The sequence below is a fragment of the Ictalurus punctatus genome, chromosome 10 (genome assembly GCF_001660625.3).
Source record: "Ictalurus punctatus breed USDA103 chromosome 10, Coco_2.0, whole genome shotgun sequence".
In the NCBI taxonomy this organism is placed as follows: domain Eukaryota; kingdom Metazoa; phylum Chordata; class Actinopteri; order Siluriformes; family Ictaluridae; genus Ictalurus; species Ictalurus punctatus.
The window spans coordinates 17173984-17189830 of record NC_030425.2 but is presented as its reverse complement, the minus strand read 5'-3'; the positions used below and the strand labels follow the sequence as shown (position 1 = coordinate 17189830).

General features: G+C 37.6%; 1 protein-coding gene across 2 annotated transcripts; it reads left to right on the top strand.

Moving 5' to 3' along the window:
* Positions 1–15065, top strand: sass6 (SAS-6 centriolar assembly protein). Of its 2 annotated transcripts, XM_017477831.3 has the most exons (17): positions 7–530; positions 1526–1586; positions 1948–2027; positions 2193–2297; positions 2596–2767; positions 4889–4966; positions 5067–5186; positions 7536–7727; positions 9068–9262; positions 10046–10135; positions 10625–10804; positions 11340–11421; positions 12048–12172; positions 12324–12467; positions 13191–13285; positions 14715–14809; positions 14897–15065. In XM_017477831.3, exons 1-17 carry the CDS (start codon positions 466–468, stop codon positions 14965–14967), a joined length of 1950 nt encoding a protein of 649 aa, XP_017333320.1. In that variant the 5' UTR covers positions 7–465; the 3' UTR covers positions 14968–15065. The 2 variants fall into 2 exon arrangements, with proteins under 2 accessions (XP_017333321.1, XP_017333320.1); XM_017477832.3 differs by lacking the exon at positions 12324–12467 and having other exon boundaries at positions 1–530.
* Positions 15066–15847: the final 782 nt, after the last annotated feature.

Here is a 15847-nt window from a genome sequence, read left to right as displayed (position 1 = left end):
AGAATTAATTAATTTAGCCTTTTAGTCGTCAGTTCACAAAGCTGCCTCACTACAACCTCACTGTTCTGTTTTTGCTCAATTATATCCATATAGCACGTATAGCATATATAGCTACTAGTCAGGATAGCCTGGTTAATTGAAAAAGTACCGATAACATATTTTCCCCACACATATAATACGAGTATTTCAGTATAACACTAGTCAGAATATGTGGCTCAAATCGCGTACTCTGCTTTATAATAGGAATTAGCAGAGCGAAGTGTTCTAGGACAATAGAAAGCGGATTGGAACACTTCCATGTTCATGTTGACAGTATCATCATTTCCGGCTTTAGCGGCCATTAGCGGGAGGCGAAGCGCCAAACTCGAAATCTACCGTTGCTGCTTAAAATCTGTTGCTTAAAGTTGAACCAGAAACACGTTGGTAAATATTTTATTGTTTTTTATTTTTTGATGCAAAACAGAAATGACGGAGTTGCTTTTTAACAAGACGTTGCAAGTGCACGTGAAGTGTAAAGACTGCGATGACAGGTAAACAAATCTGTTTTTTTCTTGCTGCCATGTTCATGCTAATGCTAATGCTAATGCTATGTCGATGTTGATGCCAATGCCATGTTTATGCTAATGCTAACTCTCGCTAACAACGAACTAAACAATTAGCGCAGCTGTTCGCGGGCGGTCCGGATTAAAATAAAGAGTATTAAATGTTTATTATTTTGAGGCCACACCTTTTAAACGATAACTTCATTTTTTTGTACCACAAGTGTTTTAAAAACCGTTACATATGCAAATGAAGTCTTTAACTATTTGCATATTAACACAAAATTTTTAATATTTGGCTAAAATGTAATACTTATTTAATGTTTAACGTAACATTTAATTCACATGTCTGATGCATAATTTTTCATAAATATGACACAATGTTATAGTGAGTATATTTGAGACCAATTATAATTGAATCAATGAGTTATTTTACATTTCTGAAATCGTTAAGTATGGTCAACATGACGTCATTAAACCTACAAAATTCCGGAAATACAAATCATTACGTCATCTATGGAAAGACATGGGCATGGATAACATTGCAGTTTAGTAAATAAGATTTCTAGTGCTATATTATTCAGTATAGAATAGAATAATGTAGAATTTAACCTTGGGGGAAATATATAAAATAAAAGGATGTATATTTATGTTTAAATTGTGATCAAGGTATTAAAAAAATATATATATTATATATATATATATATATATATATATATATATATATATATATATATATATATATATATAATTATTATTATTATTATTATTTATAATTAAAGTGCATAAATAAATGTTTTTAAAAAATCAGTTCTAAAAAGTAAATTATACAATTTTATTTCTATGGAAGTTGTAAAAGGAAACTGTCGTAAGATCAGTAGGATTTACTGCTTGTAGTGTGCAGCCATCTCGAATTTCTGTCCCCTTTTTGTTCTTTATGAATCTCTGGCATTTGTGTTGTTAATCGTTTGAATTATTTCTTGTAGGCGAGCAGTTATCAGAGTCAGTATTGAACTACAGCTCGTTTCAAACCCCATCCACAGACGGGTATGTGTTTCTAAATCAAATTACACAGTGTTTGGATCATGTCTATTGTATGTAAGGAATAAAACACTCGCTGTCATGCTGTTATAGAAAATGAATCACTCACATGGTGGTGTGATGAAGCAGAATTATTTTTACCACACTAAAGTTGACTCTTTTCTTGTAACACAACGTCCTGAAGTGTTTTATTCAGCTTATACCACAGCAATTTTCCTATGAAAATTGAAAATCCTATGAAACAAGTTAGTTCCTGTTCTCACTTGTGTTATAGCAGCTAAAAAAAACCCTTTCCTTTCTCTTGAAGTTAATCTAAAAATCTTGACTTTAAAAATTTTTTTTTTTTAAATGTATTTTTATTTTCTAGGATTTGGTTGTGAGGCTGACTGATGATGCTGATCTCTACTTCCTGTATAATCTCGTCATATCAGAGGAGGATTTTCAAAGGTATGCTGATTTTGTTCAGAAAATGTTTTTGCACTCTTTTGGCTTTAAGGCTGTGTGAATTTGTAGAAGAATAGTCAGAAAATTGCAGCTGTACAACTTTTGTATTGACTCTGTGTGATGACAATATTTCAAATAGACCTGCTTTTCTTTTTATAATTGAAACAGCCTAAAAGTCCAGCAGGGTCTCCTGATAGACTTCACCGCATTCCCTCAGAAGTTCATAGACTTGTTGGAGCAGTGCATCTCCGAGCAGAGCAAAGAAAATCCGAGGTGACCGGACGTTTCTCAAAATGATGCCTTGATTCTGTATGGTGTTAAAGCCACCTGCACATGATAATGCAGAGTGCAGACCAGCCAAGCTTTATGTATTTTGCGTAGGAGCTCCACATTTTAGCATTTGAGTACACTGCTACTACATCATAACTAAAACAAACAAGCAGCAGCGTTTTTTCTTCCAAACGCCTGGTGGTTGCCATAAAACCCTGTGTGTATATACACATACTCCAGTTTCTACCTTAGGCAAAAGATTAGTAAGAACTGTATTGTTTATTTATTTTTTTTCTTGTAGGTTCCTACTGCAGCTTACCTCCCCGTCGTCTGCACTAAACCATGGCATCGCTAATCTGAACATTGTGGAGACCAACGCCTTCAAGCACCTCACACACCTGTCTCTCAAACTGCTCCCTGGCTCAGATGTGGAAATAAAGAAATATCTGGCTACCTGTTTGGCAGCGATGAAGGTACAGGAGATGAGGAGAAGCGTAAATATCTTCTTTCATTGTGTCCTGAACTGTTGTCCCACATGTAGGCAAATATTTATTTACAATTCTTGTAATAAAAATGTATTACTATTGAAAAAAAAAACCAAGTGAACACCAAGTTTGTTGTGCCAGTATGAAGCGAAGGATGTAAAATAAGTTGGAAGAGAACAGACACCAGAGTTGTTATTTTGATGTCCCTGTATTAAAGAATAAAGGAATATAAGCTGCTGGAGAATTAGCATCAGAGTGAGTAATGGCAAAATAATAAACAACTGAAAATGTTTTAAAGTATTTTCATTGTCCCTAATAAAACAAAAGGAAAAAAGATCTTCCCTTTCTCCTCATCAAAACAAAAACATAATCGCTAAAAGAAATGGCACCCCATACAGTGTCCAGGCATATATACAGGTGCATCTCAAAAAATTAAAATATCGTGGAAAAGGTCACCCCCGCCCCCCATAATTTCAGTCAAAAAGTGGAGTTTCATATATTCCATATTCATTACACATAAAGTGAAATATTGCAAGCCTTTTTTGTTAAAATCTTGATGATTACGGCTTATAGCTCATGGAAATAAAAAATCCAGTATTAAAATATTAGAATAAAGAATTTATAACACAGAAATGTCAAACTTCTGAAGAGTATGTTAATTTATGTACTCAATACTTGGTCGGGGCTTTAATCCTTTTGCATGAATTACTGCATGAATGCGGTGTGGCACGGAGGCAATCAGCCTGTGGCTGTGCTGAGGTCTTCTGGAAGCCCAGGTTACTTTGATAGCAGCCTTCAGCTCGTCTTTATTGTTAGGTCTGGTGTCACTCAGATTCTCTATGGAGTTCAGGTCAGGCAAGTTGACTGGCCAATCAAGCACAGTAATACCATGGTCAGTTACTAGAAGTCTTGGCACTGTGGGCAGGTGCTAAGTCCTGCTGGAAATGGAAATCAGCATCTCCATAAAGTACTTTCATCTTCACCGAGATTAAAGCCTCAGGAAACACCTTTGTAGGTGTTTATTAGCAGATCAGAGCTCTTCTCAGGTTGACATTTCTGTATTATAAATTCTTTATTCTTATATTTTGAGATACTGGATTTTTGATTTCCATGAGCTGTAAGCCGTAATCAAGATTATAACAAAAAAAGTCTTTAAATATGAAATGGGCTTGAATCTAGAATATATTAAAGTCCCACTTTTTAAATTAAATTGGGGGGGAGACTTTTCCCATTTATTTATTTATTTACTTATTTATCTATTTTTAAAGATTTACCTGTAAAGGGCACTATTATCCCGTATGTACAGAGTGTAAAATTGTATACACAATTTTACGAAACTAGCATAAGGAGGCAGGGCTCTACAAGGGCTGGCATATAGTAGTGTATGCTAAAAAAATAACATTAAACAAACAGTCTACAAAGTATGAATCTAGGATAAAGCTAAGTGTTGTATGCAGACATTCTCTCGTTTATATTCTTCAAATGTGATGGTGTAATTCCCATTCACCCACTCTGTCACTCCCTGCATTGGAGCTGGCTCTCTTCTGAGAAATCTTCAACACGTAGTAGAGGAAGAGAGACGCACAAAGAAAGCTAAACATGCCATGTCTTTATGTTGATAAACGCAAATCAGCAATAAATATCCAAGCAGGTTCGCAACACAGCTGATTTACGTTTAGCCACGCCCACAAAACTGTAAAAATGTATTTGGAAAGTTTGTAACATATTAAAGAACCAATAAAGATGTTATAAAAGATATTGTGAAGAAAAGGGTATTGTGGCACAATTTATCGCTGTATTGATATGGCATCATATTGTCCAGGGCTTAGTGTTAATATCAATGTTTGTTTAAAAAAAACAAACAACAGTTGAAGACATACAACACCTTCACTATTTTGTCATTTGATGTGATGATATATTGTATTTGATGATGTATTGTATTTTAGTCTTCTTCTTTTTTTTTCTTTTCTTTTTTTTTTTTTATAAACAGTCCTAAATTCCATAATGTTGGTGTCTGTTCTTCAGTTGAGCTACACCACTGTAAACTCTGAGGAAACGGAAGGTTAATGAGTAAATGGAAGGTTAATGAGTAAATGTTGTTTTTCTCAGGAGGAAAAGGAGCAACTCCAACAAAAACTAAAGAAGACCGAAGAGGATCTGACTAGGCAGCTAAACTATGCACAGCAGGTACAACTGGCTATATAGCTTGGAATTAAAAAAACAAGAAAGAAAGACAGAAGTATCACTTTGATTCAACTTTCTAAACAGACCTTTGGTGTTGTTTTAGACGTTGTCTGAGAAGAGCCGGGAGCTGGACAAACTGCGCTCTGAATGGACATCACAAACGACGACTTTGTCCAGCAGACATACGCAAGACCTCACAGCAGAGCGTGAAAAAGCTCTGGAGGTAAAAATTATAAAACAAAGCTTGTCTTAGGAAAAATGTTACATTTTTATTTTTTTGCGATAATCCAAATGCCTATGTGAAAATGCTATTGGGTTTTTGTCGAGGGAACCAGTGTGATGATAACTTCCAGGTTCCGGTACAGAATGACATGCGCCGCTCTATTGGGTGATTTGTCTGCGTCTCTCCATCTGTAAACACTTTTTGCCTTTTCTGCAGACGCCTGAATAGTTTATATCTGGTTGCATATTTTCGTTTGGTTGATAGCATTTTTATTTTAATTATCCTATATTTTGGGTACAATTTTATTTATAATTTGCTTCTACAAGATGAGGTACTTTAAGGACCAGTCTAATTTGATGCAAAGATTTGTATATTAGCAGGAATGTAGCACAACATGGAGGTGAAAGCAGTGGTCTGTTTATTAAATGTGCATAAAAATATGTTGTCCCTAAAATCAATGAATAATTGTGATAAATAATCGTGATTATCATTTTGGCCATAATCGTGCAGCTCTAAGGGGTGTGTGACATGGGTTCTTTTGGGCTGATTGAAGACATGGTGTGCTGCTGCATTCTGAATCATCTGAAGGGGTTTGATGGAGCTGGGTGGGAGGCCTGGGAGCAGTGAGTTCCAGTAGTCCAGTTTTGAGATAACGAGCCTGGACTAGTAGCTGTGTAGCCTGTTCGGTGAGATAGGGTCTGATTTTCTTGATGTTGTACAGATTGAACCTACAAGATCGTGCAGCTGTTGAAATGTGGTCTGTAAAGGTCAAGTTGTCATCGAAAGTCACCCCAACGTTTCTGGCTGTCCTGGTTGGCTTGTGTGTGTTTGAGCCGAGCTGTACGGTGAGGTTGTGGTTGATTTGAGGGGCAGAAGCTCAGTTTTCGCCAAGTTGAGCTTAAGGTGGTGTTCCTTCCTCCAGTTTGAGATGTCAGACAGGCAGGCAGAAATGCGTGCTGAGATGGATCGATCATCAGGCTGGAAGGACAAATAGAGCTGTGTGTCATCAGCATAGCAGTGATATGAGAAGCCATGAGACTCAGTCATAGGCCGCAGAGACGTAGTATAAATAGAAAAGAGCAGTGGACCCAGAACTGAGGGATGTGTTAAAGATGTGTGGGAGTGCAGGTAGTAGTGTGGGAGAGATGGACAAACCAATGTACAGTGGATGTAAAAAAGTCTACACACCTCTGTAAAAATGACAGGTTGTTGCGATGTAAAAAAGTCTACACACCTCTGTAAAAATGACAGGTTGTTGCGATGTAAAAAAGTCTACACACCTCTGTAAAAATGACAGGTGATGTAAAAAAAAAAAAAAAATGAAACCAAGATAAATCATGTCGGAAACTTTCACACCTTTATTGTGAGAGTTTAACCTATTAATTAAAGTGAAAAACAATAAGAAAAATTTTACAGGGAAAAAAAGTATGATAACCTGGTTGTAGAAGTGTGCACACCCCTAACTAAAACTTAGTTCAAGCACCTTTAGATTTTATCACAGAATTCGATCTTTTTGGGTAAGAGTCAGTCAGTTTGGCATTTCTTGACATAGCAATATTTTGCCATTCTTCCTTGCAGAAGCATTCTAGCTCTGTCAGATTGGTTTGGCATCTCCTGTGCACAGCCCTCTTTAGGTCACCTCACAGATCTTTGATTGGATTTAGGTCTGGACTCTGACTGGGCTATTCCAAAACCTTGATCTTGTTTTGGTGAAGTCATTCCTTTGTTGATTTGGAGGTTTGCTTGTCATGCTGAAAGGTGAAGTTCCTCTTTATCTTATGTGTTTTAGCAGAAGCTTTAAGGTCTTGCACCAAAATTGACTAATATTTGGATCTATTATTTATTCCATCCATCCTGATTAAAGCCCCAGCTCCAGCTGAAGACAAACAGCACCAAAGTATGATGCTGCCGCCACCATGCTTCACTGTAGGGATGGTGTTCTTCTAGTTATGTTTTAATTAATTATTAAAGAAAAATTTTTTTTTAATGCCAAACGTCTTTTAGTATTATGGCCAAGAAGTTCAACTTTGGTCTCATCAGACCTAACACATTATTCCACAAGGGTTTGGGAGATTGGATGTTTATTTATTTATTTATTTATTTATTTTTTGATTTAAAAAAGTGCTCCATCTTGCCACCCTACCCACAGCCCAAAAATATAAGGAATTTGGGAGATTATCATATGTTTGGAGCAAACAGTACTGCTGCAGTAGGCCTCTTTGCAGTCTCCCTGACCAGTTTTCTCCTGATTTTCTCATCAATTTTAGAGAGACGTCCTGTTCTTAGTAGTGTCACTGTTGGACCATATTTTAATACACCTATAACCTCAGTGTATTTGTACATGTACAGATCCAGACCAGGCTGCAGCAGCAGAATGAACAGCTGAGGCGTGAGCTGGAGGCGACTCATCAGCGCAGCACTCAGCAGCTTCAAACCCGACTCTCTGAACTGGAGACCTCCAACAGGGAGCTCACAGAGAAAAAGTACAAAAGCGACTCCACTATCCGAGACCTGAAGGCCAAACTGCTCGGCCTCGAGGAGGTGAGGTTTATTTATGTTTAGATTTTATTTCATACCATAGTGCTGTTGATGGTGATTAATGTGCTTTAACAGCAGCTCTGACAATAATGCATCCATTCTAATACGTTATCGTTTCTATAGTAACGGCTCATTCACAGGGACTTGTAAAGTAACGGCTCGTTCACAGACAGATGCTCCACATAAACCTATTAAAAACTGTGTATAATAGTTGATATAGTGAAGTTTTCTGTCAGGACAAATGTGTTTAACATTTATGGAAGGTGTCTCCAGTGTCAGCTCTGTAACAGTCAGAGTTAAAGCTGTAACTTTAATTGTCTGACATGGGGTGGAGTTTACGTTTTTTTTGTAGTATTAACTGGTGAGCAAATGGTTGTTTATAGCTGCTAGTAAGTGAGAACAGGAACTAACTTGTTTCATGGATGTTCCACAATATAAATGTTACTATAAATGGTTAAACATTTGATATTCTTTACTTTTTTTTTTTTTTTTTTTTTTTAACTAAAGAAAAATTGTAATAGTCAGCAAATTGCTTTGGTATAAGCGAAATTAAACACTTCAGAATGCACTGTTATAGGAAAATAATCAACTTCAGGGTGGTAACAGTAACTCCACTACGTCACACCACACCGTCCTTGATTATTTTTCTGTAACAGTATGACACCAGGGCTGGTGGAGGAGCTGGAGCCGGTGCTCGGCCAGAGGGTGGCACTCACTCGAACCCGCCCTCGTTTACACTGACAAGCGAGCTGAACCCACTACGTCATCAACAATGTTCATCTCTTTTTTTTGGCCCCTGTATTCCTTATTAAATTTTTTTTAAATTGGTTGACCACTTGATCAGTGGAACGGCTAAATCCTAAGGTGGCCATTTCCTCTGCTATCTCCTCATATACGCTTTTTTCTGATGCTACTTTTTGTCTTGAATTTCTCTCGTCGACCGGATGGCAAGGAGAGCGTTGGTCTCTTCTGCTGACCACTGTTGAACCGATATGTTTAATCTCTAGTTGTTAATGTTTACCGCAACTCTGAATAAAGCTTTTTAAAATGGTGCCATTCAAACTGCGGTCTGTAGTGAAAAAGCTCTACCTAAAAACGTCAGGTGCCCTAGTTCGAGACCAGCAAGGTTTCAGGGCCAGTTCCGGTCCAGGAATTGGGTACCATTTCAGGTCCAGGTTCAGGGGTTTTTGTGTGGAAAAGCGCAGCCGGTTTGAGATTGGGCTCCGACTCCAGCCCTGGTGGAAAAGTGCTATGAGTGTTTTTATTCTTTGTATAAATCTCTGTAGAGTGTTAGAGCTGCTCTGCATTGTCTAATTGTGTTTTTTGTATTGTTTTCTCTGCAGGAGTCTCAGAGGGCAAAGCAGCAGGTGGCGTCTCTCCGGAGGGAAAACAGCACCCTCGATGCAGAATGTCATGAAAAAGAGCGACTAGTTAATCAGCTGCAGACTCGAGTAGCCGTGTTTGAGCAGGAGATTAAAGACAAAGATCAACTCGTACTCCGAACCAAAGAGGTGCTCGAGGCCACGCAGCAGCAAAAGGTAACGTGATATTTTTTTCTTTGTTTTTAACATTTAATACAATATCTATAATATTTTGTAGATGCATATAGAGCCCGCAAAAATGATTGGCACCTTTTTATCAAAATGACCAAAAATTATGGTACATAATGGTATATCATATATTTTATTTCACGATCGTTGGAATTCCTTCACATCATCTTGGGATTTTATTCCATATAAGACACTATAAATATAAAAGTTTATTGAGTACAGAATAAAAATTACTGAGTGTCATGCTGTTAAGTAGAATTATCAACAGTTAGGTGGTGTGATGAAGCAGAGTTAATGTTACCATCACAAAGCTGTGCAATGTCTTCAAAAAAGTTCTCACTTGCGTTATAGCAGCTATAAACAGTCTTTCCTTCATCAGTCTCTTTTCATTTTTTTCTTTTTTTTTTAAATTTTTTATTAATTTATTTTTATAAAGTTAATGAAAAGCAAAAAAAAAAAACCAAACAAAAAAGTATGCTACTGAGAAACCACAAAGCGTAAAATCTTCTGTTCTGAAATGTCTGACTGCTCTGAAGCTCTGACACTGGAGACTTCTTCCATAAATGTTAAATAAACACATTTCTCCCCACAAAAATTCTTGACCGTATCAACACATTTTGAATGAGAACGAGCGCATTAATATACACCTGCACTATTGTCAGAGCTGTTGTTTATAGAAAATTAATCAACCCTTTCTGTACAGTCGGAGTGAAGAATCATAAGTGCTGTGGTATAATATATATTCACTACTTTCTTTTTTGTCCTGGTTAGACCTCCGTTGATGAAACTGTTGAGAGTAAACAGCTACAGATTGGGAAGTTGGAGTCAACAGTGAAATCTTTATCTGAGGAGCTCATAAAGGTTTGTCAGAGATTTATAAAGTGATACCAGGCTTATTTTCTGCAGGATTTAATTGATCAGCAATTGATGGTGTCTCAGTTTATTAATGGTAGTTACATGTAACTTTAGTGTGGTTGGATTTGACAAATTGTCCAAGTATATTAATTGAGCAGATATTTATTCATAAAGATACTAATACATAAATGTTATGGGTCTGAGTAAAGATATGTACGTCTGTGTGAATTGGCTGTGTATCAGGTTTGGACTGTATGATAAATACACACTCCAATATTACAGTTAATGTTCTATGCTTTATCAGAACCATTTAGATGAGCAGTTAATAGCTGATTTTGAAAGAAATCTTTTAATGCCCTCTCCAGGTTTCTGAATTAGTCCGGTTGGCATGATCAGTTTGATTTATTAGTAAATCTGAGAAGCTGATTGTTCAACTTGATATTAATATTAATGGAAATGCTTGAAGTACTGACCTGAGCCATGGGTGTGCTTCAGGCAAATGGCATCATTAAAAAGCTGCAGGGCGATCTGAAGGCTCTGGTGGGGAAGATTAAGGTGAAGAACACGGTGACTGTGTCTCAGGAGAAAGTGCTGCAGGAGACGACGGAAAGACTGCAGAGGGAGCAGAGGGAGCTGCAGGACACACAGCACAGACTGAGGCTCAAAGAGGACGAGGTGAACAGTTTTTTCTATCAATAATCTGAATTTGTTCTTTAGGGAAGATGAGCAGATGAGCCAAAGGTTGCGCAGGTGTTTTGAACTCGTCAATATTAACTGACCCTATGCCCCCCCCCCATATATCAAGTTAGTAATGTTTTCGCCAGTGCTTTTGTCTTTACTTGACTTTCAGTGAATGGCAAATGTTTCGACATCATGCCCGTGACTTAAAACTCTACCAATGTATGTTTAACGTTTTTATACAAGCCCTGGTAAAAATGATGGAATCACCACACTTGGAGGATACTCGCCCGGCTTTTTTACTTTTGTCCACTACTTGATCTGGAAAAAATATGCCATTAATTGGAACAATTTAATTTGACATGTTTGAGGTGTTTCACAAAGCCAAAATGTTCAAAACAAAAATTGTTTTGTCATATCTGTGATTTCTTTATTTGCTCGAATCACCTATTGCAGTGCATTGTGGGATTTCATTAGCACGTTTGATTTTGCAACTACAAATCTGATTGCTTTAGTTTCCCTGTTCTTACAGGTATCGAAGTTAAAAGAGCAGTTGGAGGCCACAGTTAAAAAACTGGACGAGAGCAGAGAGGTGCTGAAAACTAACGAAAATGGTATGCATCCGTGTGCATGATGGTTTTTCTCTTTGTGTTCTTAGTGATAATTATTTTTTGTAGTCAATTAATCTAACGATTTTTTTTCAATAAATCACTGAATTACTTACATATTTCCCCCAGCATTTCAGTCAGCTAACACTACTACACAACTTTGCAATATGTTCCTAAATGAAACACTTGGATGCTAAATTCAATTCGTTTCAGTGTCTGCACGATGCAAATAGCTTTCAGTATGTAGTCGACTTCAAATCTTTAGTTTTCTGTGCCTGATCAACTCTTTGGGATTGACTCCCAGCACCTCTGAGAATTGAAAGCAGGATTGATACAGAACATATATTTAAAATATTCATTGTGTACATCAAGAAAATAATTGACCTTTTGCAAACACTTTCATTCAAGCAGAATGAATGTATGAATCACATTTATAGGTTATTAGAGGTCATTGGCCTTTATTTTGAATTTGACTCGCTAGAATTAAACCAATCAGTGCTTGAAATGCACGCAAGTCTGACTGATTCAAATAGGTTCACTAATTGTGGTGTGAAGTGTCGGTGTACCATCACGTGCTTCATAACATTTGACCTGTTGAACTATCAAGTGTTTTTTTTTCTGTTAACCTGCAGTGATAACGTGGCTGAATAAGCAGCTGAATGAAAACCAGCTGTCCAGAAAGCAGGACACTGTTGGTGTGTTTGAGACACCACAGCCTGGTGCTGGACTGAGACATGCACCTGCTTCTCACAACATGGTAACACTAACACACACACACACACACACACACACTCTGTCTGATTTCTGTTCATCTCATTAATCAGTTTGTCATGAATAAAGTCACATGTGGCTGTGACTTTATTAGATGTGTGTGTGTGCTACCTGATATCCTTTTCTTCTTTCTCTAGCTTGATAGTAAGACTTTCTCCTCTCTGGGTCAGCCATATCCTGTGACCTCCACGTTAAACTCCAAGCACTCGTTCCCTCTGTCGTGTGTGAGCACCGGGCCGCGTTCCGTCCTCACTTTACACAATCCCAACCCAGGACCAAAGGCAGGCTCCTTTTTTCTCTTCCATCCTTTTATCTGTTTTCACAATCTTTCTTTCATCCACCAACGATTGGCACGCACTTTCTTTGTAGTTTGCATGCACTTGAGTCAGTAGTTCACCATGAAATAAATAAACCATTCCATGTCATGCTTTTATTGAAAAATAATCAGTCACAGGGTGGTATGAAGTTTATAAAGATTATTTTCCTATAACATCCTGAAGTGTTTTATCCCTCTTAAATCACAGTAATTTCAAAGTGATTACAATTTTCAATTTATTAAAGAATGACTTTCATACATTTTGAATCCTTTTATAGTTACACTTACTGCTGTGAAACATCTGCGAGACAAGTTAGATCCTGAAAAGAGAGAGACTGGTGAAGGAATGACTGTTTTATACCTGCTATAGCATACAAGAGGTCTGCAGGTATAAACAGACATTTCCTCGCTCCCTCTTTTTAAGTTAATGACAAAAACAGCTTGTCGTGTTCCAGAGAAAACACAGTATAAACGCCTCCCCATGTCATTGATTCACCAAGTCAACGATTACACAGGTCTTTTTAATCTGCTTATGTGGAGCATCTGCCTGACGAGTCCCTCTGTTACTATAGTAACGATAACGTATTAGAACAAGCACATTAAAATAAACATGTAATTAATTAATCAATCAACACCTTCAGTGCTGTGATTATAAACTGATGTATTTGTGCTCGGTACTCACTCACAGGTCCAGTTTAACCCGATGAGTGCCAAAGCCAGCATGTCTCCAGTAGAAGGGACTGGAAACCCAACAGCACCACAGTCATCCTCTAATAAGGAGAAGTGAGTCATCTGTTAGTTTCTCACATGTTCACTACCGAAAAAAACCCTGTTTTTTCTTCATCACTTACCCTTGTGGAGTTAAACCCGATAAATCAGAATCTAAACCTGGGATCAGTGACTCAACATAATTCTGGATTGGTCCGTACTTCATAGCTGTAATTCCATAAGCTCAAACCTGCACAGGAGCGGTTTATGCAACATAAACCTGACTCTATATTGGATAAAAACACTCTTAATATCCTCTCCAGGTCTTCGTACCATTCGTACCATTGCTAATATCGCTGATCTCGGTTTCACACGTTGGTAGGTACGTCACTCGATATAGTTATCTCAGATAACACAATCTGGCTAAATTTATCCAGTGCTTAGAATCAGTTGTTAGCCTGCATGGTATTTGGTTTACGTTATCTTGGATTTATTAAGTGACGTAAGGATGGGGGACCTCTGTGGCATGATGAATATAAACTACGCAGGTAACGTGATTGGCTGAGCATACAGCACACCTATATCCCTTTTAATACCTCAAATGTGATTTAGTTGGGTCCAGCATACCAGGTTGTTTTCTGTGTGTGTTTTCATTGATGTGTTTTTTTTTTTTTTTTTTTTTTTTTTTTTTTTACCCAACCCTGTACATATAGTAAGATTTTGTAGCAACTACAGATGGCACTGATCCGATACCCAGGATAGGTATCGCTCTGACAGCAGCTTGGATATCGGACAAAAAAAAAGGATGAATTCGATCTGTTCCTGTTTCCAAATAGAAACAAGCTGAACTCTGTGTTGAAAGATCCTGATCTCAACACACCACATGACCTTGAGTCTGTTTGGCCCAGTTCCAAAATTTGATAGTTCATGTGCTGGTTACAGTGATAATTCCTTATAAATCCTAGAAGCATTCAACCACTCGTTCTTGAGATATCGCACTAATTAGAATCTCAGACAGACCTGAAAACACACTGCCTCCACTACTTAGTGATTTATTTATTTTTCCAAGTCAAAATTCGAAAAAAGCATTTTAAAGATTTTAAAAAGAAAAAAAATCATGGATGGGTTATGGATATTGGCTGATATTGGTATCAGAAAAGAAAAACAGATTGTGTCATCTTTAGAGGCAAAAAAAAAAAAAAAACCCTTAATTGGGAGCAGGTTTTTAGAAAGGGTAATCCCAGACCTGATCTAGTCAGCTCGCGGTGTGTAACAATACATTCTTATTCATAATCCACAATTATTCACAGCATTCAACAAATCCAGTGTTTAGCTTTGTGACAGGTTCAGAAAACGATTCTCACACCAGACTGTTGCTGTTTTGTTGTCATTTAACACCAGATAGTCCTCTTAATACTCTTTATAGTTTGAAAGCAGTAACATTCTGACCAAAACCGTGTAACCAGACTGCACATGCGTTAATGCTGTTTTCCATGTCTGATAGCGGGGAGCCACTCGGGTTGGACTCAAAATACTTTGAGAGACGAGATGAGAGCATCCCTCTACGTGGCCTGGTACCCAGCATGCACCTGAACAAAGGTGAAGATATCAGACAAAAACATAACACTGCTTTTTAAGCGAATCAGCAAACAATAAACACCTAACCTGCTCTGTATCTGTTTGCAGAAATTGCTAAACCCTCCTCGAACATGGCCGGTGCAAAACCCACAGCTCTATCAGCGTATTTCCCAGGATGATCATCTTCGAATCTCGGAGCTTCTACACATCTGTGTCATGTGTTAAGTGTATTATGCTTCTCAAATTATTTATTAAACACTGTTTTTTTAACCGTTGAGTGGTTGTGCACACAGTAATTTTTTGTTTGAATAAAAAGCTTTATAGGTGCTGAATTATCTATGGTGCTAAAAATATGCGAGTAGATGAACACAACTGACGTGCTGTGAGCAAATGGACGGAAGAAAGACCATCCAGATCGCAATGAGAATTAAACGTGTTTGGTATAATGCATTTCCAGTAGGCGTGTGCCGATAATCAGATTTTCATTAATCTATGCAGGCTGTCTAGAAAGTGGATTTTTCTTCTTAGTCATTTAAAGCAGCAAATTTGAAGGAACATCTCATGTCATACAGTGCTGTAGAGTGGAGGAGACATGGTAGACAAAATAGTATGAAAGGTTAATATCGGAACATGCCTATTTTCTACTGGTGAGTCATGAGTTTTACATCAGCATGAGTGTGCTGTTGTGATTGTATATTAATAAGTTGTATATAAAGTCTACAGGAGAATCGCCATAAGTTTGTGTATATACACAGTAAAACAGTGATGTACTTAGATCCTTGATTTAATAAATATTTTTTAAAAACCATTTTAACAACTGTTTGAGGAATCTGTTGTCCAGAGGAAGCATTTAAAGCAGCCAATACTGCATTAAATTATCATTTAAAACTGTATTAGGAAAACAGGCCACGCCTCCTTTACTGACATCACACCTAATTCATTGGGGCTAAAGCAGAGGCTACAGGTGTGTTCGACTTCATGCTGTATCGCCCTGACCGACCGGCGGACGACTTGAGACGGCGCTGATGCCACGTCACTGTGACGTATGTCATCGAAGTA

Bases quoted from the DNA above. Each gene is read 5' to 3' on its own strand.
- sass6 (XM_017477831.3), top strand. From the start codon at position 466: ATGACGGAGTTGCTTTTTAACAAGACGTTGCAAGTGCACGTGAAGTGT. The intron at 1,587-1,947 runs GTATGTGTTTCT...TTTATTTTCTAG, and splicing joins CAAACCCCATCCACAGACGG to GATTTGGTTGTGAGGCTGAC. The intron at 2,298-2,595 runs GTGACCGGACGT...TTTTTCTTGTAG, and splicing joins CAGAGCAAAGAAAATCCGAG to GTTCCTACTGCAGCTTACCT.